General features: G+C 39.9%; 1 protein-coding gene across 2 annotated transcripts; it reads left to right on the top strand.

Annotated features, from left to right (window-relative positions):
• Positions 1-107: 107 nt before the first annotated feature.
• rims4 (regulating synaptic membrane exocytosis 4) lies at positions 108-24292 on the top strand (the record flags this gene model as incomplete). 2 transcript variants are annotated; one of them, XM_083892476.1, is made up of 6 exons in its annotated part: positions 108-234; positions 18616-18760; positions 19623-19735; positions 20347-20448; positions 21148-21287; positions 24074-24292. In XM_083892476.1, the coding sequence occupies 6 exons, from the start codon at positions 141-143 to the stop codon at positions 24290-24292; spliced, it is 813 nt and encodes a 270-aa protein (XP_083748602.1). The 2 variants fall into 2 exon arrangements, with proteins under 2 accessions (XP_083748602.1, XP_083748601.1); XM_083892475.1 differs by having other exon boundaries at positions 141-237.
• Positions 24293-24774: the final 482 nt, after the last annotated feature.

Below are 24774 nucleotides of genomic sequence, written 5' to 3'. Positions count from 1 at the left end.
CTCTTCTTTCGGGGTGAGGTGGATCTGCCGTGGGGGGCAGCTGACAGCCATCCAAGACGCCGCGAGCCGTACTCCGCGTGAAGAATGCCCAGCCGCGCTTGGCCAAGCCGGCCGACCCGGGGCCGACGGCGGGCCTCTACATGGAGCGATCGCAGAGTCGCATCAGCCTATCAGCGTCGTTCGAGGCCCTCGCCATCTACTTCCCCTGCATGAACTCCTTCGATGAGGATGATGGTGGTGAGTGGCAATTCCTCACGCACACATACCAAGATTTAGGAGCCATACATAAAATATGGGACACAAGACACAATATCTGTCACCTCTCTGGCTTGCATGTGCATCCACATGTCAAGAGGCTGCATAGAATTTAAATCCAGTGCAGCTCAGGCGACATGAGTCCTGCCAAAACCATGTGCATCATTTTTGTTTATCACTGTGTTTATGCTTTCTTTTCCCCAAATAAATGCCATTTACATTTATAAAATAATGTTTAATATAATAAAGTGTTTGCTCCCTTGGCAATTCCAAGCCAACATCATTGAGTGCTGAAACCATTAACTGATTAATAGATGAGACAACGCACAGAAAATTAATTGTCAGCAGTTTTGGAGACAGACGGAAGTAAACATTTTTATAAATAAACAAAATACAATCAGGTTTCCATTTAAAATGAGTGATTTTCTGCTTGTCTCCGCTTCATGTCTTCAAAACGAGCAACTACATTTATCAACTGAACGAAGAATTCAAGTCGTTTTTAAAGTATTTGTTTCTTTTTTTAGAACAGAGTATTTGAAAGCACAATCTTAGATTTTTTTTTCCAGAAATAGAGTAGATTCTTTGTTCCAGTGAGTAAATAATCAATAATATGACAGAGATCATATCACTCAAAAGGAAGCCAAAGTTACATGTCCTACAGCTGACTTTGTGATTTTGTTTGCATGTCATTTAAAAAACTTCAGAACATTCTCTGTATGTTGTGTGCTATATAATAGATTTGCTTCTCGACTATTGATTCATGTCAGTATGGCAAGATCAGACCTCTCTCAACAGATGAAAAAACTAAAATGAGACCTGGATTATATCATTTATAACGAGATAAAATCTTATGCATCAGATGACATAATATTATTGCTATATCACATCGCAGCTTATGTCATGTAGTTTTGTTTTGTATGGTGGAAAAAAAACATAATGAATATATATGATAAATGTGTTGTGTATGTTAATAAAGGTAACAGAACAGTGCATAAACTAGTGATCGAAACAAATATACTTTTCACCTCAGTGATGACAATACAGTTCCTGAAGGTTTGTACTCCAGTGATGTGGGTACACAGTGAAGTAGTGACAGTGAGGAATAGGAACAGAACGATAGAAATTCGAGTTACAGAAGCGAGTGGAACAAAGGCTCACAAGACAGCCAACATGGCCACCACAAGGCTGATAATACATTGTGCAAAGGGGGCAATTGCATTGTGATATAAAGTTATAGACATGTTGTCTCACGTTACCCCTCAATAGTAATCTGTGAGGCACTATGGGGCATTATTCAGGGACACAGTCTAGTGATGTACCAGTTTGGAAATATGAACCCATGAGGGCAAAGGCAACAGAGAAGAAGAAAGATAACATGATGGGAAATTGGTGGCAAAGTGGAGCATAAAACAGTTCACAGGGGGCTCATTGCATATTTTTGCGCTTCATTAGGGCAGCTGGAGCTTAGGTGAGAGGCAGGTTGGGCCCAATCACAGGAACCAAAATACAAAGACAGGCTACTATTCCCACTCATTTTCACACCTACAGTCAATTTAGAGACTCAAAAGAACTTAACCCCAATTTGCATGTCATTGGGCTGAGGAAGGAAACTAGGAAACCTACGGTGGTGAAGATTTGAATATCGAGTGCATGAGAGATGCATGGGTTCTGTTAGCATTTAACATGATTGCACCTCTGCGCTGAAGCTCACACATGCAGAGCTGTGAGAGTAAAGTATGACCGTACTAGTCTGTATGTGGCTTCAGTTCCATCTTATCTCCCGTTATTGACCTCCGCCAGGATTTTTTTGGAATTTTCAGAAAATGTCTGCAATGGGACCAGGAACAAGTGATTCAATTTGGGGCGTGATCTGTACACGCTGCGCGCCGGCAGGGTGTATTTTGTTGGCACTGAGCTGCCTTGGCGGAGGTCTAGTGCTTTTCTAGTTTTGTTTTCGCGATTAAAATATTGACAACACATTAACGTCATCATCGTTTGAATTTTGCTGTCTTTAAATGATGTCATATAACATATGTCATGTGTTGTATAAGTTTCTTGGAAAACTAGAGAAATAGAAAAGCACCCGGAGAGCGCAGACCTCCCCCAAGGCAGCTCAGCCCCCCACAAAATAGTGATAAAAATAGTGATAGCGTCTACGGATCAGACCCAAAATTAAAATCACTTGTTCCTGGTCCCATTGCGGACATTTCCTGTAAATCTTATCCAAATCAGTCCGCAACTTTGGAGTTATGTTGCTTACAGACAGACAAACAGACAAACTCTGGCGAAAAACATATACCTCCTGGTGGAGGTCAAATATTACCTTTGTAAATATAGAGTACTCAAGTGGACCAAGTATATAATTACGCTGCGTTGTGTTGCCATATTCATGAGAAGCACCCATTTGAAAACTTTCCTGTCATACTTGTGATCTCACTCACTTTCTACCACTTTATCCTCCACATGAGGGTTGCGGGGGGCGCTGGTGCCAATCCCACCTGACACAAGGAGTACACGCTGGACAGGTTGCCAGTCCATCACAGAGACACAACTGGTCAATTTAGATTGTCTAATTCACCTAATCTGCATGTTTTTGGACTGTGGGAGAAAACCCACACACACACGGGGAAAGGCCGTTGTTCTGAAGGGGTTACGAACCCAGCTCTTTCTGCCGCAAAGGCAAGAGTGCCAACCACTACACCATACTCATGATCTGATCTGATGTAATGTAATGTGTTTACATTATGTTACATGTCATGTTGGTAAGTTTTACTTTTGGCACCTTTAATGTATCGCGGGGTACATACACATACATTAATTTCATGCAGACTAGTAATATAGATTGTCCCATGTTGTCTATCCGCAATTTTTTTTTACACCCATTAGTACAAATGCAAACATATGTCCTCAAATGTACACATGCAGATATGAAAGCAGTGTGTGAGGTAATCAGAGCAGAGCGGCAGGCTGTGGTTTGTGGCTCTCAGTCTAATTAAATGCTAATATGGCTGCTGATTGTGGCTGACTGCAGCTAAATAAAGTCTGATGGAGGTTAATTCTCTCTCTCTCTCCTTCTCTGCCTTGTTGTCTCTGTCAGGTTTTTGACTCTCAACCATGATCCACTCTTCACTTTAATAATCCTGTCTTTCCCTCCTTAGATTTTCCTTAACTGGCTTTCAGTTTTGAGTTGCATGTACCCCCCCTCGCTTTTTCTCTCATTTTTCTCCTGTCGCATACATTTGGCGGTAGCACTTTATAATAAGTGCATTAATAAAGATAAATAAACATACAAATGAGTATTCATGCGTTATAGATGATGAATTCAATATTTATTCATGCTTAACTAATGCTAATAGTGTGTACTTATTTTCAAGTGTCACCTATTTGGCTTATATCAAATATAACTTAGCAAATATAACGAATGACTGGTGAACTATCCAGGGTGTACCCCGCCTATTGCCCCATGTCAGCTGAGATAGGCACAGCACCCCCCCACGACCCTCCAGTGGAGGATAAAGTAGTAGATAATGGATGGATGGAAATATAATGAATATCACTTCTTATTCAGCGGTATAAAAAAACAACTGTACATATTTAGTGATATCTAGTGTATGTGTTTGGGAAGTGAAGCCAATGCGAATAACGCATTGTTAAGACCCATTAAGATTAATAATGTCAGTAAAATGTCCTGTGGTGATTATGGTCTCAATCACTGGTGCCAGGTCTTCTTTAACACAGCACAATATAAATGATTCATTTTGCAAATGATGGTGCCATTTAGAGTCAGCTCTACAAGACCACAGAGACTGACATGGTCATGTAGGCTTGTACCATATTTCCATCATGTTACAGTAAGGTATGGTTTGGAAGTCCTCGGTCAGGCTTGCGTTTCAACTAAGACAAGTACTTCTACATGGGATAGGCAGAGGGTGGGCTGTGCCCGACGGCTGCATCAGCAAGATACGTAGTGTGATGTCGTACCGGTGCGAAGACAACAGACGAGGACATTGAACGCAACACGGCAGACAAGACAGCTCTTTTTTCCCTGCTCACTTTGTGGCTGTTTGTCTCAACAAGACGTCAAGCTTTGTATGAGAATGGACTGTGGGCATTTGCCTCAAATTCCATGGGATATTGACACCGATCGCAAGGGAGTAACGTTTTTCTGTCGCTCCAATCAGACTGTATTTTTTTTACTCTGGTACCACAAGGGAAGGGTGCCAATGGAATGGTTGGGGTTGGTTACTTTGGTACTACTACTAATGGAAATGTTAAAAATCTGTATTGTACCATACCAAACTGCACCAATCGGTTGGAGAGGACTTCTATGGAGTAACTGTAACAGTTTAAGATACAGAGTGACTTTCCAGATCTAGAGCCATTCTCGAGCCTATGTGTTTGAAAACAAATAGATGTGTAGATAAAAGGTTACGATGTTTGACACAAAGTAACCACTTCATGCATCTAAATGGATGTTATCTCGCGGGGCTTCCTGTTTATCCACAAACAAGTTTCCGTGTTTGCCGCCAAGTGTTTAAAAGCATATTATATTGACACTTACTGCGCACCAACTCTTCACGTCTCTGTGGCTGCTGGTAGGATGTGCTGTGGAGGTCCACACCATGGTGATTCAAACATAAACAGGGCTCAATGTAGGTGTTGTCTAGCAGCTAAGGCGTCAAATTTCACAGCTATTGGTGTAAGGCTGACAGCTGAGGTGAATCTTCAGCATAACTGTTAAACCTGAAAAATTAAATGTACCCTTAGTCACGATGATCGTCTCTCTGACTCTTATCATCGTTCAGTATTCACTCTTTCTAACGCATCCGTTTACAGTAATTAACTTTTTGTCAGATTTTGTTTACTGCCCCTTAGATCTTCTCATCTTCAAGCTCTGGTTTGTTTTCCTATGTCTCCCAGCAGGTATCCAATTTTTTGGTCCAGTAAAAGTCCTACCTCTTGAACAGGGGGGTATTACAGTTCAGGAAGCTTACAACGCTACATCTCTGATTGGTCAAACAAATTGTTGCATTTATTTCACTTTTATTTTATTTTGCAGCGCTCTAACAGCTCATAAAATCTCCTCACATATAAAAGTTCACATTTTGACTTTGTTTTTTTTACTAGAACTCATCTCTTAACAGCAGCACCACATGAATCTCTTTGTGTTTACTGCTGCTGTCATTTTGTCACTTCCTGTTAGTGACCTCTATTGTGGAATCCTAACATAAACACTGTTTCATTAAGATATAATCAGTACTTTCAATAAGTAATACGTTAGTTAGCTCCTTTGCCACTCTTCCCCTGATTGGCTTTACCTACACAAATGGACAGCGGTATGGGTTGATGCCAAGAAAGAGTAGCATAAATGTGATTTGTGGATTGAGAGTGCTGATGGAGTTGCATTGTGTCTGTGTTGTGGAGCTAAAGAAAGCTTAGCCAAGTGAGGAGCTGTGGTATTGTATAAGGAAGTCAGGAGTGGCAGAGAAGTATGTGAGGGTGGTGCAAGATGTGTGAGGACAGTGAGGTTTGCAGTCGGTGTGACAAGATGGAGGTGGGATTACCTCAGGGATCAGCTCTGAGCCCATTCTTGTTTACATTGGTGATGGAGAGGACAGGTTGGCAGATGAGTCTTCGTGGACTATGTTGTTTGCAGATGATACTGTAATCTTTACTCTTAAACACTGAACACGTTTGCACTAGCACACTTTGCATTACCAAAGTTACGCAACGGTTTGTGCAATAGGAAAAATTTCAACGGTTTCTGAAAGCTGAGGAGTTGCAAGTCAAAGCCAACATGTCGTTATTATGGTAATTCCACATGTGATGTTTCAGGATGCCGGAGAATCAGTGTCCCCAGAGAGGAGCAAGTGGGATGAACACATGGTTTCCATTTTCTGGCCAGGTTTTGCACATTGAAAGACTCAGAAATGGTGTATTTTACACTGTTCAAATATTTTAAATTTAGCATGCAAGATCTGTTGTTTGTGTACAACTGCAGTGTTTAAATCTTTAAAACAGTATTTCATCATCCAGTAAATTGTAAATAACTGCCAGATATTGGAAGTTTTTTCTGGAAAAATCTGCAAAAGCACTTAGTTACAGGATATTCTTTGGTCCTTTTATAGGCACCAAAAAAGTCCAGATGAACAATTAGGTGTTAAACGGTGAAGTGAGAGTAGGGAACATGTGAAAGAGAGCCTGGAGTGGTGGAGGAATGCACTGGAGAGAAGAGGGGAGCAAGACAGATTATCTGTGTGTGAATGGCAGGGAGTCAGGTGGTACGGTGAAGATGCAAGGAGTAGAGATATAGCCAAAATGTATGAGGTGAAGAAGAGAATACAGGCAGAGTGGAGTGGGTGGAGGCGAGTGTCGGGTTGATGTGTGACGGAGAACTGCTGATGAGTGATGCCACTGTGCTGCAGGATGAAGCATATGTGTCTGGGGGCTTGGCAGCCGTACCTGGCACCAATGTCCTAAGCCAAGCTCATGTGGCATGCAAGGTATCATGGTACGTTGGTTCCATGGTTCCACGGTGAGACTCTTCCCTCCATCTGACCTCATAATTGTGTTGTGCAATTTAAGTATGATATATAATGACAATACAGATCCTTTGCTTTTCAGGTTTTGATTGAGAGTGCTGGCTGAATGTGTGTGTGATTTGAGTGATGTGTGTTATCCATCAGTTACTACATCAAAATAGCAGCTAAGGTACAGAGATGCTTAGTGTCCTTTCCTGAGAAGGTAAGGCTGAGGAGGAAAGATACGATAAATGAAAAAGGAGAATGAAGAAAAGGAGAGGAGCTCAGGATCAATCACAAATCAACCAGGGATCACATGCACGGAGGGGGAGATGGAGGGATGGATAGAGGAGTGATATAAGTGAAAGTACATGAGGGAGGGAGGAAGAGAGAATTGAGAATAGTAATGTCTCACCTGGTATCTTTTGCACTCTTTGCTAATCAACCATAGGTTTTATTCTTCATTTCCTCCTCTTGGATCTATCATCTGTGTCCTTCCTTCAGTGACCTCTTGTCCTTTCTCCTCCATCACCCCATCTCTTTGTTTTCATCCCTGCTGTGAGATGACATAGAGGTCACACGCAAATATTACAGAAGTATAGAGAGAAGACATAGAATTAGGTTTCCAGGTAAATCTCACAAGGGTGTAAAACAGTGGTGCTTTAAAGGAAAATAGAGTACAGATTTCTATTAGGAACACTGTGATTATGGCCACAGTGTGTGGAGAATGAGGCAGAAACATGCATGTGTCAGAGGAGAAAGAGGGGAGCGTGAGAGGGGGGAGAGAAGTCTCTGGTGTGCTTCTGAGCTGAGATGACCCAGAAAAGTCAGGAGTAAAAAATGGACTGCCAGGAAAGGAGGTCTATTCTATAGGGAGGAGGAATAAGAGGAAGAGGAGGTGGAGGCTGTGGAGGCTCATTTGTTTTTTCTTTTTACCGAGCAGCAAGGCAGCAGGGAAGGTGTTGTGCAACTTGTTTAAGTCTGATGAAGGAGCTGCAGTGGTTCTTTTAACACACTGCTTCACACTGTGATGTACAGAAGCAGGCACATGAGGAGGAGAGGACCGAGGAATTATAAATACATTACCAAGAGATTAGAAAATCACATGATGCTAGACAAACAATCTGATGCTGGAGATGCTGCAGGTGAGATAGTATGAATCTATCTATCTATCTGATCATTTGTGAAATACCCATATTATCGTCTTTAAATATTAAGACTATAATATCAATAATCAAGTCATGCCCACTCAGGTTGATGCAGAGATTAACATGTCATGATTTATGAATTCCTCATAAGTGTCTTTTAAATATACTGCTATGTCCAGAAATCTCCTTTGTCAGGAGTGCAATATAATGTCTACACATAGCTTCCTCGAGTGTGGAAGCTTGTAGGCGATGGCGTCAAATCTGGGAAGACGGTTATCAGTGAAAAATCTACAATTGAATACATTGAATGCCAGGTGACAGGTGTACACGTTTGTCTTTAGCTTTATTGTATTGTTATGGTTATTCGCACAAAGCAAATTCCATATATGAAAAAAAAACCTACATGGCTGTAATAGCACTGGTGTTCATCTCGTTGGTGTCCTTCTGCAAATTAAATATAAGTGGAAAAAAAAAAAAACAGACTGAAAATCTGAATCAAATTAACTTTATGATTCTCTGCCTTAATCAGGTTGTACTAACTAATCTATTTGAAAGTAATATTGTTAGGATATGACACTGTTTAACACAATTGACCCTTTATCTGCTGCTAAATAAATAAACAATAATGTTTTCCATCTGTTATCTTTTTATCTTCTGTGTAATGTCTTGATCACATTGTTTAAAAAAAGCTCCATAAGAGTTGGAACATCAATGATTGAACGACTCCCGAATGCGGCAGCATTACTGTTTTAATTTAGCACATACACTTTGTCGTCTCTTGATGATGAGGCACAAAGCTGTGAAAAAAAGCACTTTTCTGCACACACGATATTTCATTGCTGTTGGATGAGGATTGCTGCCTCATCCAGGCGTCATTTGGCGAGAAGCTGGATGTTGCACCCGCTGTTCAGGAGTGGGGAGCGTTCAAGGGCATGTGCCTTGCCATGAGTTCTTTGTTTAAAAAAATCTCTCAGTGCAATGCTGCTAATATACATACTAAATAGATATATATCTTATATATGAATATATCTTATATATTCATATATAAGATATATATCTTATATATTCATATATAAGATATATATCTTATATATTCATATATAAAGAGAAAAAAAACCCATCTCAAACTATTGAAATTACAAGTTTCGAATCAAGAATTATTTTATAGTTCATGTTACCCTGAGGAAATAAATGATATATTTGATTTAAAGCTTGAATATACAGATTTTCTGCGCTCACTTAATCACAAAAACATACCTATTAATAACTTGATGAATAATCCTATCATACAGTAAATGTATGATTGGGAAAAATTATTCTGTGCCTGAACTTATCATCATTATTATAAACCTTGTAGATATGTGTTCTTAAAGGGAATTCTAGGAGGCCTCCTCGAGGAATGACAAGAGCAGCAAAATCAATTTTTTTGTCATCTGATACTATAAAACTTTTAGAGCATGAATGATGTTCTAGTGTTAAGTGCTCACAGGGAGGCTGGATGAAGTGGCTCAAGCAAAATGTAGTTTGAAATGAACTTCAGTGACAGATACTGTTAAAAAAGAAAGAAAGAAAGAAAAGGAGAAAGAAGCTTTTTGAGGTCAATTCCAAACTAAAAATGTACTTGTGTCATCAGCATGAAACAATTTCATTAGTTTACTTGGCTGTCAGTGTTTCTCTTTAGCCCCGTTTCTAATTCCATCAGGTCTTTTTTTTTATGGCTGAGACTAAAGAGAAGCCTTTTCATTTCCAAAAGTCCCTGCTCAGGCATTTTCCTCATTTTAAAAAAGTCATTGTTGGACATGTTTTCTCTGCAGCCCAGTGCTTTCAATGCAGACCTTGACAAGGACAAACCACTACAATGTCAGTTATAATAGAGTACAGAGGACTGTGTGCGTGTGTGTAGATGCATGGGTGTGTATGTTCAGAATCATTTTTTAAATTTGTTTAATGCCCCTATGACCTTACAGCGAATTACTAACCCTGCAGCAAAATGGCAAAGCTGTCCAGTCACGGCTCCCAACGCTAATGAGGATGCTGGAGTTAAAATCTTTGCCTTAAAACACATTGCGCTCAGCTCGTCTCAGCAGTGCGAGATTGTGTGGGAGCAAATGTAAGGACTTATTGAGTTTAAGTCTTTACATCCTTTCACCAGAGGTATAAAGGCAGAAGGAAACGTTTAGTGTAGCGACACCTGAGCTTTCCTGATCAGGACGCGTCCATAGACTGTGGATTAAAAATGGGTGTTTTCTCCAGGTCCAGAAGGTGAGGCCAATGTGGAAGTGCCTAAAACTTATACTCTTGAATGCTCATTAGGGCGACTAAAATAGGTTAGTTTGTATGAGAAAATAACTCATCTCGCTTGATTTATAACATTATAAAACATTTTCCTCTGGGTTTTATCATCTAAATCCATGCTTCTCAAACTGTGGTATGTGTACCACCAGTGGTACACAAGCTTCCTCTGGTGGTACTTAGAGGAAAATCAGAAATACTGTTCTGGTGTTTAGCAGGGTATATGATCAGATTGGGGCTGAGGAATTTTGACCGGAGTGCGTAGAAAAGACGTTTTTAACAGTCATTCCCAGAGAATAGGTTGGGATTCAATATATAAATAATGATATAAATAGAAGAGACACTTTTTATGGACTCTCATCTGTCTCACATTGATAAGTATTTTATTTTATTGTATCATTGTGTTAACAGCAGTACTCATTTAAGTAAAAAAAATAAAAAAACTTAATATCCATTATGATTAGGTTGCATTTCATAATATTCATGATTGATTTAAGATTTGAATTCCAAATTTTCTAACCAGGTTAACTCTTTTGTGCTCATTTTGTCACATCCTCTGCAGTGACTCCAGGTTTTATGTTTATCCATTTCCCCTCCACCTGTGTGTGTGTGTGTGTGCCTCACCTGGCCTGATTAGTCTCCACAGCTGGGTCAGATCATCCCCAATCACCTGGCAGTACAAGAACCTCGACTCTTCCTCCGCTCATCGCCAGATTGTTCAGCTGGTTTCGAATCACAACATACATTAGCTCGAGGCGCTGTACAACATCATTGAGAGCAGAGAAACCCAAACAATTCACACAATGAGCAAACACGAGGCATTAGTGGATGCCAGTACTGATATCCAGCCACCTGATCGACTTCCACTTCTCCCACAGCCACTTTATCCCTGCCCTTTGCTCATTCAATACTTTTCGTACATAAACCATTTCCCATCTTAAGGGTTAGGGTTATGCGCTTTTGGGTCCAAATCAAACCCCTAGCCTCAACACTTCTGCATTATAATTAGATTGGACTTCAGACTCCGTGTTAATCGTACATTCATCCATGTTGAATTTATGCTTTAGACAGAATGTACACTACCATTCAAAAGTTTGGGGTCACTTAGAAATGTCCTTATTTTTGAAGGAAAGCACTTTTTTCAATGAACATAACATTAACAAATTTTTAAGGGAATATGTACATAGGTGTATAGAGGCCCATTTCCAGCAACCATTGCTCCGGTGTTCTAATGGTACATTGTGTTTGCTAATCGCTTTAGAAGGCTATTGGATGATTAGAAAACCCTTGAAAACCCATCATGTTAGCACAGCTGAAAACAGTTTTGCTGGTTCTTTGACGAAAGGGCAAAATCATTATTTTTAATAAAAATCATTATTTCTAAATATTGTCAATGTCTTGACTATATTTTCTATTCATTTTGGTCAAGTTTGGTCAAACTTGAACGGTAGTGTGTTTGTTTTAGTGTGTAAGAGCGATAACATTCACCTAACAGATTAAACATGAGGTGAAGGTACAGTATTTTTGTTTTAAAAATGTAACTCTACTTGTTGAGTTGACTCAGCTCGGACCAGGGATAACCATAGGTGGTGGCAGAGAGAAGAGAGAGTCAATCTTTCCATAATTGTACATTCATCGATGTGGAAATGTATTATTTATTACCTTTAGCTAACTGCCTTGGCTGCTCTGACAGATCATTGTGGGACGAATAAAGGATGATCTTATCTCATCTTATGCCAGAGCGTGTAAACCTGAGTGGAGCAGGTTAAAAAGTCATCAACAAACCAATGATAAATGAAGACCTTTACCATAGAATTGTCTAATCAATGCCAAATGTTTAACCAGGGAATTGACAGCAGCAAGTGCTAATCAATGCCTTGACCCCCAGGTCACTCTATTTAGAAAGCATCCAACTCAATTTGCCTGAAATAATTTCCTCAGTGGGGAAGAAGAAACCATGTGACATGTAAAATCAACTCATGCATGCACACAAATACCAGCATAAACAGCTTCAAATCAATTCCTACTACATCTTCTGCACTTTACCTATAGTTCACCTTCACCCCATCCCTGTGTCTTATTGACCCGATTGTCATCAGCATGATTGTTATGTCAGTTAGCCTCTATAATTGCATCTTTAAGAGTTCCCAGATAGTGATTGGTGATTGTATGCAACGTGCAAAACTCCAAAAACTCAAAAAAGTGTAATTGGTCTGATCGGTGCCTAGATTGCCTGTAGCTTACGTTGCCACTTAAAGTAATCAGCTGTCTCTGCTTCTATCTTCCAGCCCACAACATTATGTATTGTCTGTCTGGTTTTTTTTGGGTGCTGGGCTTCTAAAAGCAGCTTCTTGTTCATCTCCAGCCTTAGTCGTCATGTGTCTGTATCACTTCTGCAGGAAAGTCATTTTTTAAGTTAATGCTAAAATCTTTCAGTGTCTCCCAGGATCCTACTTCAACTCTCTCTCACACTGACAAGGACCTCATGCTGGATTTTCTCTCAGCCTGATGGTGACACTTTTTACTCACTGTGTGTTACAGTACATCTATATATATATATATATATTTTTTTTTAAATCTGACACCTGAATCATCCACAGAGGTTTGGGCGAGTGTCATTAGATACAGATACAAGAGGTCAATAGATGATTTACTGTTGGAAAAATTACAGATGTAGTCAGTATCGCAATAAACATTGTTGATTGTAATACTAATGTTTTGAGATGTCACTAAAATGCTCCATCAGTACTGACACATGCTTTACTACACATGGTTGCTTTGCAGTTGTTTTTAATTTGAACTTTTCATTGATTAAGTTTAGTATTTTGGTCAGTGTTATCTGTTAGCTGAAAGTTACTGTATTGTTTCTTATATTTTATTTTCCTACAGTACTATCTCAGTGAACACAAATATGACAAAAACTTTACTTTGCCTGAGCGTATTTGTTTTATTACTAGAAAGGGCAGATAAATGGCACAGTTAAATAACTTTGTAAATGTTATGTACCCCTCTGCCCTTTCAGTTTGGATAAATATCCGACTGACACCGATATGCTATCTGAACTGATTTTGGAAATATGGCTCATCGGTTATTGTGTCAAACGTACCATTCAATTTTGGTTTAAGAGGGAAAAAGAAACTTAATTATCAATACGATCAAATGGCAATAATTGTAGCACCTACATTTTGTGATACAATCAATGTAACAAAATGATTTCATCCCAGCCCTAGAAACTAGCCATTGAGGCAGTAAACTCCCCAGGAAAAGGTGATGAAAATGTCATGTGATACGTCTGTAGATTCCTTTTATTCAAAGTGGCCATGGTCATTCAAGAGACTACAGGTTTTCCCTTTCTTGACCCACAGATCTACTATGATTGGGGAAAGTGTTACCAATGTACTCTTTGCACAGCAGCCATGTAGAGTATGTGCTGCTTTAGTAAAGCCAACAGTAGTGCCCTCTCTCTGAAATGAGTTTCCCCGTATTCTTCAACAAGGTATATTAGACATTGGTGAGACCAGCGATGCTGTATGGTCTAGAAACAGTGGCACTGAGGAAAAGACCTCCGAGCTGGAGGTAGCAGAGATGAAGATGTTGAAGGTTCTCTTTGGGAGTGACGAAGAGGGATCGGATCAGGAATGAGTTAATCAGAGTAACGGCACATGTTAGATGTTTTGGAGATAAGGTCATGACAGAATGAGTTGGTTTGGACATGTACAGAGAAGGAATAGTGAATATTGGTAGAAGGATGCTGGGGTTGGAACTGCCAGGCAGGAGGTCTAGAGGAAGACCAAAGAGAAGATGTATGGATGTAGTGAAAGAGGACATGAAGTTAGTTGCTGTGAGAGAGGAGAATACAGAGAACAGGGTTAGATGGAGTTGGTTGATTCGCTGTGGCGACCCCTGAAGGGAGCAGCCAAAAGGAAAAGAAGGCGCAGAAGTTAAAGTAACATTATGTTGACTACCGGAGCATTAAGTCCAAAACTCTCCCTAAAACTAGAAGCAGATGAAATGTCTTTCACAGAAGCTGGAGTAAAGATGACGATCAACAATTTCTGTACATCACCTGCAGAGGAATTTGTCTTGTACCATAGTGAAATTAGGCCAAGCTTAAACACATCATGATGTTTTATCCATGTCTGTTTTTTTTGTTTGTTTGTTTTTTTGAGGAGGAGACGTACCAAAACTGTCTTCATTGTGGGGTTATGTGACGACACGGGAGGCAAACAGAGCCCTAGATGTGTGAGTTTTAAAACTTTGCAAAGGGTTTCAATACAAAAGGCAATAATCCCATATCAAAGCTATACCTGCTATTTTTGTGTGTAAAAGAATGGTAAAACAAAGGGTGGAGTTTATTTAATTCACGGAAAGTATTTAGGTTTATGACAGAAAGTTGCTGGATTTGTCGCTATAGTCGATTTGCACACGGGAACGGGCACGAAGCGTAAAACAGACTTTATTTCCCATATACAGTACGTACTACATCGCTTTGCCGTGTTGTCCATCTTTATTCATCGTCAATAAAAGCCGCATATTTTATTTCGCTTCTAGCCTGTTTTGAAAGGTGTGAATTCTCCGAGGAGAGACGCTGATGCTGGAAAACATTGTCTCTTCCTGCCGTGTTTTTGCACAGGTCTATATTTGTTTTACTAGGCCACAGGGTGTGACCTACCTTGTCTGTCAGTCAGTGTGTTGGCCAGATAAAGTGTCTGAACATGGAGCAGCTATTTTTGCATCTGTTCTGCTTTCATTAATGTTTCTCTGCTGGGAGGAAATCTAATGAGTCCTGGCTCTCTGATTGCTACATCATAACTTTGGTGCGTCACGTCACACTTTTTTGTGCTACATCACAGTGGGTGCTCTACATCACATGCTGTGAACTACATTAACTGTTTGTTTGTTTTTTTCTTTTCCAGAGGTACAGACAAGAACAGGTTTTTTATTTATTAGAATAATCATTCATAGTGAAATCATATCCTGCTAAGGTTTGATCATGTTCTAACCCATGTTCTCTTAAAATAGGCCACTGAGGGGTAAATAGGTCATCACAACTCCCATCACTGCAGACATAGGGAGCAACCAGATTTAACTTTCAACTGAACCAGAGTTAAGTCCTGAAACATCTGGAAACAAATAAACAACAACAACAGCTGGTCATAGACTAAAAACTGGTGCAGAATGACCAGTGCCTGCACTTCCCCTCACATGTTTGTTTTCTCTGCTCACTGTGAAACACACACAGTGTGTTTTAGAATTAAATTATAATCTCGAGCTTTAAAATGTGGCAGATGCTGAAAGCGCAGAGATGCAGACACATAAAAAAAAGAGAGGAGGCAATGCAGGTCCAACGTTATATATATTATGCAAAAATGTTGGTGATGAAGAGAGCCTGGAGAAATGCAAATAAGAAAAGCAGCCAATCTTCTACAGCATAATCTTTTATCGTAACTGTTTCGTAAGATTGCCTTGCACTGCACCGTAGATGAAGCACATTGTGCTGGATTGAAGCAAACTGAGATAATATCCCATCAGGATTTCATGAGAGGGTCGAAGCAAAGCTGAGTGGCTGATGTGTCTCCAGCCATTATCCACCTTGTGTTAGTTATGTAACCCTGGCTCTGCATCAATACACAAGTGGTGATGAGAGGTGACAGGAGTTCATGCACGCATGCGCGCGCGCACGCACGCACGCACGCCTATACCCTCTATTTGACCTATACCCTCAAAAAAAGACTTATTCCGCTAACAGGTGGGGGAGGGCCAAAATCAAAAAGTTTAATAGTAAACCAGAGCCTCACAGAGACAAAGCTATCTTATTTAGAAGCACAAATATACATGCACACATGCAGAATAAATCACCAATTTGGAAGAAATTAAACCAACTTCCAACAAATTATATTGAGCACATTTTACAGGAACATTTCAAACATTTTATCTGTTCTTTAAATTGAAACAAACTATAAGATAATGAACATTATGACAAGTTTTCTATACTTTAAGTTAAGTTTTTGTAATAGAGAAATCAACAATGGGTTTCTGTCTTTTTTTAAAGTTAGACCAAAGAAAAATGTCACCATTGTGACCGTTTTTACTACAATAGTGCACATTTGGCTGCATCGAGTAAAGCAGATTTGGTGGCTTGTAAATCCAGCAGCAGGGCAAGATTAGGATTAAGAAGTTTATTTTACAACTCAATAAAAGGTCTTTATGTGGCTGTTTAGGTCACTCATCTGGTCACACACGCATTACAACCTCATTCTGACCCAATTTTTTATTTTATTCTTTATTTTGTAAGCCTGTGTCAGCCAAGAACTCAACCTTTTTTCTTTCTCCCTTTTGGTGAAAATAACATGGCTGTGTCACTTATGTCACCAAGAAGATTTGATACTTACAGTTTATGGATCATATTGGAGTTGCTTTTTTCTTTTTTCCAATGTCATATCCAGCAGTCTTTGACCAGTATCACACAGTTTGAGTATTAGGCCTGGAACTGGAAAAAGAGTTAAAATGTTACAGACTGAATTCATCATTTATGAAGCATGTTTCTGGCAAATTTTCATTTGTATGTGGTTTAGGGTAAGGGTTAAGTTAGGTTCACATTTTGGGTTAAGTGACAAATTAAACATTTATTTAACATTTAACTGTGTTTATAAACTACATACTAATGAATACTCATGCTTTATACATTATGAATTAAATATTTATTAATGCTCAACTAATGCTTAATAGTGTGTGCTTATTATAAAGTGTCATAGTGCCATGTACATAGCACCATGTACTGCGTTTAGAGTCGTTTTAATGTGGTTTCATGTGGATGGAGACATTTCCTGAAATGATACTGTGAAATGAACTGTGGCATGATAAAACAACAACAGTTACATGTCGATGGTGGTTACCAATGATATTACTCAACTAAATATGACTTATGGCTTCATGAATTATGATCTTGATGAACTTATGGCTATTCAGATCAGAGCCAGCATGAAGACTGTGAAGTTTTAAAAAGTAAAATAAGGAACTGTCTAAGTGTAACCTCTAGTTAACACTTAGACACTATATCAATCACATCACAGAATCCTGGACATCAGATGTAGTAGCTTACCTTTAAAGCTACAGTACAGTTTTTGGCCTAACTAGTCATATTGACCTTTGTGCAGTGATGATGAATGACTGTGCTGCTCTGGATTAACAGCAGATCACTGATCATATGTAACCAATCAGGAAACAATGGCAGTAACCCAGATCTGCCAGCACCCCTTCCCATGTGAACGTGTTAGAAATAGAATCATTCTAGGTCGTTCTTTAATAACTGAAGAACTAACTTCATACCGTGTGGGTATGCGTGTGTGTGCGCAGCATTTTTCGGTCCATTAAGGTGATTGAAACAGTGGAGACAGATACAGTATATAGTCTTAAATAGATCAGTGGATGAAACATAGAGACCTCAAACATCACTGAGAGCTGGGAGGAGCAGAAATATGGATTTTGTTTTATCGATGTTATCTTTAGTTTAGTCAAAGAAAGATACCTCATAACTATTTTTAAATAAACTGTCTCATGGTCTCAATTTAATTTTAAAGTGTTTTTGGGCCAAGTCTTGTTGCGGGGACTTGGAATATGTAGTGATATGTAGGACTAAAAGCAGGTCCCATACATTCACTTTTTGTTTAGGTTTATGAGAGGGACATTTTCAGGTGCTTTATGTAATAATAGGGTTAGGATTGAATTACATTATGGGTTAGTTTAAGTTTAGATTAAGAATAAAGTGTTTATGTCAAAGACATACCAAATACACGCATAAGTTATATATGTAAATGTATATATATATATTTATCTGGTCTGTTCATCTTTAAGTGGAGGAGGAATTCACTTTTTTATCTTTGGCCTTGTAAAATTTGATCCCTTATCACTCTGTTTTTCCTGTGACACTGATGAAGTCACAGCAGATGAAATATAAACAAAGGTTCACCTACTTATGGACTACTCAGACAGAAATGTGGATGACTTCTGCAAAAATAATTTTGCTTGTTATTAATAACCTCCCCGTGCTTGTGCTGCAGGTACCTGTGACTACTGGGCTGCAGGATCCAGATCTAATTGCAAGACACATTATTAATAGTGGTAGTTTTTTTCAATTCAATTCATGCCAAGTAAAGGATATAAAGTAATACTATAAAAATCACAACCAATTCAGGCAGCCATATGTGTGTTGAAGGAAAAATACAGTGTGCCTACATTTTTGTCGAGGTGCATATCCCCTACAAAGCTGCCTCATTATCTCCACTGTATGTTAATAACGTGGCAGGACACCATTTCAGTGATTCGGTTTTCTCCAAACGCTGTCTTCAAAGTTCCACAGCAGCTGCATTTATGTTGTGCTTATATGTTTTCCTCTACAGTGGATACTGACGGCAGGAAGCTTAAGGGAGCCATACAGAGGAGCACAGAGACCGGTCTGGCTGTGGAGATGCCCAGTCGGACTGTCCGTCAGGCGAGCCACGAGTCCATAGAGGACAGCATGAACAGCTATGGCTCCGAGGGCAAGTGAGTAAGAATCCATTAGATAAAGTTAGGTTGGTGCCAAAAAGCACAACATACTCAGGTGTAATTTTCAATAACAGTGATGGTGTTGACATGAACATGCATGTGGGGGATACAGAATGTCAGGATCTATGTGACAGTGAAGTGAAGCATACTCTCTGAAAGTACCTCCAAGCCATGTCATTTGCATTGCAGGAGACGTAACTGCACCTTTGCAACTTGCTCCTTTGTTTGTTTACGGTCATCCATCTAACAGAGATAGTCAGGAAGGGTTTGGATTATGAGAGTGAGAAAAGTGCCAGGACACCAGCAGTGCTTGCATAGTACTACTGCACACACACACACATACACACACTCACATGCAGGTCCGTGCCAACCTGGTTTTCCAGCTTGATTTTCCGCAGCTGCATGAAAAGACACAGGAGTAGGGACGAAAGGTAAAAACCCAGCTTTCTTTATGACCTGCTGCATCAAAAGAGAGAAAGAGAGAAGCCTTATTGGAATTTGTCAAAATCTAAAATGTGGTGTTTTTAATGGGCATGTATTTTCATTCATTTCTCACAGCACAGTCAGTGTACATGTGCAAACTGTGTAAACAGATTTAAAACACACAAAGACACACCACGGGCAGTCTGCCATCAAAGCACTCCGAGTTGATTCCTTTGCACACACACAAAGCAAGGTCACTAGGGTCAAACTAATGAACAGGCAGGTTCAGATTAATTTCATTGAGCAAATCTGGAATTAGGTGGGTCTTGTATTCTTCTCTTCCTTTGTCTGGGTTTATCATCATCATCATCATCATCATCATCATCATCATCAGTCTCTCACCTTTAACCATTCGTCCCTTTCTTCCTCTCTGCAGTTTGAACTACAGTGGCATGTGTCTGGCATCTGATGCCCAGTTCAGCGACTTCCTGGACGGGATGGGACCAGCCCAGTTTGTTGGACGACAGACACTGGCGACGACCTCCATGGGTGAGAGAGGATGTGCAGTTTTTGTGCTAAATGTAAAGAAATATAAAAATATAAGGTATAATAAATATAAATAAATGCATGCTATGATGATTATGGGGCACAGAACAATGAATAGAATACATTATGATAATCAAAATAACAATTATGACAGTGTATAAGTGTCTATGAACTACCAGACTTCATGTTACTGTTTGAATTCTGTATAGCCTAAATATTCCCTCCCCTTCTATCATCCCTTTTCCTAATTATCAAGATTTGAGGGTCAAATCTAGCAGCTATACTAAATGTCCCTGAAAGAGGTAATAAGAAAAATTAAAGATGAGCAGTGATCAGCCATAAGTAGGTCAGTTTCCTTACTGGCACTCAGGCAGTGTCCTTGGCCTGACAACATTGAGACTGACCGGCTCCACAGCAACATGATATAATGTCACAGAGCCCAGAATAACTTAGGACATCATCTGGTCTCCATCATTTTCAAAGGGAATGCATTTGTCTTTTTGGGGACATTTTGCTGAACTTTTTACTTTCAAATATGACTTTGATTGAGTGGAAAGAGAAAACACATTTACCCCGCTGCTAAAGTGCACCTGTGTTTTTCATTCTCCATCCAGGTGATGTAGAGATCGGTCTGATGGAGAGAAATGGAGGCCTGGAGGTGGAGGTTGTCCAGGCCAGAGGACTCACAATGAAACCAGGGTCAAAGGGACCTCCAGGTCAGTCTGTAGTCTGCTAGAATGTCAAGAAAAATCATCAGTCAAAATCAACTCAGGCTCATCTCAAAAATAACACCAGAGATAAATCAAGATCAGTCAACCTTTGAGGTTCAGGTTTGTCTTTATTGTCCCACATTCCACAAATAGACAAGACAGACGAATAAACACACAATGAACACTCCATCGTGACAATAACCCATGTTCACACGTTACTAATCCTATACGTGCACATGTATAGTTTAGTGTAATAGTATTCAAAAATACTAACTGTCATGAGCTGTGTATATGTTACAGTGTGTTTACTGTTATTATTTTTACTTAAATAAATAAATACAACAAACAGAGTGGATTAATAAACTAAGTTAATGTGTCCAAGTCTTCGTGATATAACATTTTACAGCTTTTTTGATTGTGTAACAACTACTATTAACACTGTGGTTACATAATAATAAACCAGCCATTGATCTCTACACTTGCATAAGAACAAAACAACATCAGCAAAAACACAATGTGGGAAACTGTGGGAAAAAAAACTAGGACGGCGAGATCAAACAGGGAGGGATAATGAACAAAGCAAAGAACAAACATGAGACAAGATAGAAAGTGAAGAGAAGTTTAATGTAGTTGAAATTTAAAAAATTGGAAGCCTCCAAAAAAATTCCCAGAAGGAATCAACTTTTCTGTCGGCTGTTATTCCAGCACCCTACATCAAAGTTTACCTCCTGGAGAACGGCATCTGTGTGGCCAAGAAGAAGACCAAGTCAGTGAGGAAGAGCCTGGATCCCCTCTACAACCAGGTCCTCGTCTTCTCTGAGAGCCCACAGGGGAAGGTGGTGCAGGTGAGCGCAGATCATCCAGGTCCAGATATACGTGAAAGTGGTGAAACATGGTTTAGTAGCACACCCTAAGGTGAAAACCTATAAGACAAAGCCAAAACTAAGTTGTACCAAATTCTACAAAACTTAGTGGAAACATGCCACAGCCAAGACAAAACAAAAAAAGTCTATTATTGGGACCATGGCCTCAACTCAGCCATTTTGAATTTGGCGTCCATCTTGGCGATTTGCATGTTCCATCAATGAACAAACTTGTCTGAGCATGTTTGTGCCGACGTTGAAACAAAAAATGTGTCAATTAGTATTTAACACATTAAAGATGAAAACTTAACAAAAGGTCTTATGGCCACAGCAACCATAAGAATTTGGACTGAACTTTGACCATTCACCATGAAACAGGAAGTGCCCTGTAACTTTGTCGTACATTGACTGATCTGCTCGAAACTTCATACGTGAGACAAGAGACCCGGCCAGAAAAGATCTGCACATGAAAACTCAAGTCAAGGGCATAGCGACACATGCTGGCAGGGCAGTGGCTGTGAAAAAAAAAAAAACATCAAACCAACATGCTCTCAGGATCAAAAATGTTCCTTCCTTCGCATGCACTCAGCATGTTTTAACCTGACACGTGTTCGATTTCCTCAGTAATCTGTGGTGCGTTCAGGGGCCTGTAGCTCAGGCTGCTCCACTGATCCTTCCCCTGTGTAATTAACTGCTAAATGCCTCCCTCTTAATTATCCGCTGTCTGTGTCGCTGTCCTCTGAGTTTCATCAAACTCATTCACGTTGCATAATGAAAATCGCTGAAATCAGCAGCGCTTTTTCAATTTGTCACTTCCTGATTTAGCAAAGCCCAGCACTGCTGAAGGTTCATTCAGAAACTTTCTACTCCAGAACTCAATGTTTACAGATACCATGTGAGAATCGTTTTGTTTGTTTGTGTTATTCAGAGCATAAATATGAACATTTTGAGAAGTTTAGGTCAATGAAGGTACAGGCGTTGTGAAAAGGCATTGTGAAACAGCCAATGAGAGTGTCCCTCACCCTAAACTGTCCTAGGATTGGACAAAGTCTCCCATCATGGATCAGATTTCACCAGTCAGAGCCTAGAGTAGGTGCAGAAATCATGCTCTACTGATAAATAATGCCAAAAATATATTGCCTTCTACAGCTTTAAATTGTCCTGAGCTGTTGAGGGATCAGTAATAAGGCCTTAAAAACAGCCGGAGGACACGCGGCTGCTGCTGTCACAGCGTCATTAGCTGCTAAACGCCTCCTTTCTAATTATCAGCTGTCTGTCTTTCTCCTCTCATCCACTCTGCACGTCATCAGCTCGTTTCCTATCTTAGCACTTCCTATCTGGCTGCATGTAATCTTTTATTTTGTTTTATTTCAAACATGTTGTTGATTTCTTTACTCTCACTTCTGATCTCTGAGTGCATTTGGATGTTTTTATTCTATTTAAGAACACCTCTCTCATATTAATATGTTCTATAGGTCACTGCCAATGTCATCAAAGAGGGCAAAAACATTAAAAGAAATTAGCAAAGGAATACAATGGTATTGTTATTAAAATCTCTTTTTTTCTTTTTGACAGCGGGTGATAGATTTCTCAGCCAGTGCTGCATATTTCTCTCTCTTTTCCCCTTAATTTTTCATATTATTCTGTCTCATCTGTCCAGTGGCAGTTTCTGGTGTCAAACCAGATAGAGAGACATGTCAAGCATTTCAAGTAGCCTTTGCACACCGCCATGTTCTGTTACTGTTGTATCTGGAATGCCATTGTTTTCTATGGCATCAAGATTTCTCTCCAGTGCCCATATTATGTAGGTAATGTTGCAAGTAGTAGTAATTCAATGAAAAAGTCTAAAATGGGAGGGCAGTAAAGCAGTAGTGGCTGTTATACATATAAATATACATCCCCTCAGTGAAAAGGTTGCTATTCCAGCATCAGAAACTCGTTCAAGAATGGAGAAATTAGCTCTGGTTATTTATTGTGAATGAAGCATGTGCATTTGTCCAAGTTCATGTTTTAGGCGCAGCTCACATCAAGCACCTTCCATCCCAAAATATTAGCATCTAACCATCTGGAGATAGACTTTAGCGTTTTAACACAGCCATTCCATTACCATCTATTTCTTCTCCTCCACATTCCTGTCTCTCTGTCTGTGTGTGCAGAGTGGTTCGGAGAGTGTGATAGATGTTCTAAATTTCTTCGAGTAAATATTAGTGGTTTATCACAGTTTATGTTATAGGGTGTGCGTATACTGTATGGGTTCACAGTTGATTTCTGGTGTGTGTATGAGTGATAGAGTGTTTGTACTGTATGTGCAGCCTCGTGGCAGCTGGCCTCTCACACACCGACATGTATGATGACAGCTTCTCTCGGCTGACCCGCAAACATGGCATCAAAGCTTTAGCATAATAATTGTATTTGAGAGCTACTTTGCCCACTGGACTCACTGGTGTGGAAATGAGAATCAGCACCTCTAAATTGGAGGCCATGGTTCTCAGTTGGTAACCAATGGACTGCCTACTCCGGATGGGGAATGAGACTTTAGTCCAAGTGAAGGAATTTAAGTATCTCGGGTCTTGTTCAAGGATTAGCCAAAAGGCAAAGCTCTCAATCTACCAGTCGATCTTCATTACGACAATACTGACTTAGATAGGGTGAGAAGCCCAGCCGTCTGGGAGAGACTCAGAGTTTTGAGCAGCTTTGCTTTTTTAAAAATCTGAACTATAAGGTTTGGCTAAGAAACTAATTAATACAATGATTGTACTTTCTTCTAGGTGATTGTTTGGGGTAACTATGGACGAATGGACCGCAAATGCTTCATGGGTGTAGCTCGTATCTTATTGGAAGAGCTGGACCTCAGCACGATGGTGATTGGCTGGTACAAGCTCTTCCCTACCTCTTCCATGGTGGACCCAACCATGGCACCACTCATACGCCATTCTTCCCAGATGTCCCTGGAGAGCACCATCGGGCCCTGTTGTGAGCGATCCTAAGACTCGCACAGAGATAGGAGTTTTTGTTGTTGCACCTAAGATTCTGTTCCTGTCTCAACTGTATATATACAGAATATATGTAGAAAACTTGTTGACCTATGCGTAGGTCATCAAGGGACTACCTGCTTGGAGCAAGTAGTTTACTGTATACACGGGGCGTTTCATCAAGTCGCTCCACACCAGGAAATGAATCACTCTCCTAATTGGGAAATTATTTTACAGATCAATAGGAAATTCTGGCACTCACTGGAAATGTACTGTAATTCTTTTGATATTGTGTCAGGCTGTTTCCTGTGACTCATGGGAAGCACTTTTCTTTTGTTGTTGCAAACAGACCGCCCCTCAGACTCACAAGAACATTTAGCTGTCCTCAGATCTCTTTCACGAAAAACAAAAAAGTACTTAATGAGAATACTTCAAAGGAGGGCTCAGTTGCCGACATTGATCACGTCCTTCTGGGACCACCCCACGCACAGCGAGCT

The sequence above is a fragment of the Microchirus variegatus genome (assembly GCF_963457635.1).
Source record: "Microchirus variegatus genome assembly, chromosome: 7".
Classification (NCBI taxonomy): Eukaryota; Metazoa; Chordata; class Actinopteri; order Pleuronectiformes; family Soleidae; genus Microchirus; species Microchirus variegatus.
The sequence above is the reverse complement of the archived record's forward strand: the minus strand, read 5'-3'. Positions and strand labels throughout refer to the sequence as shown.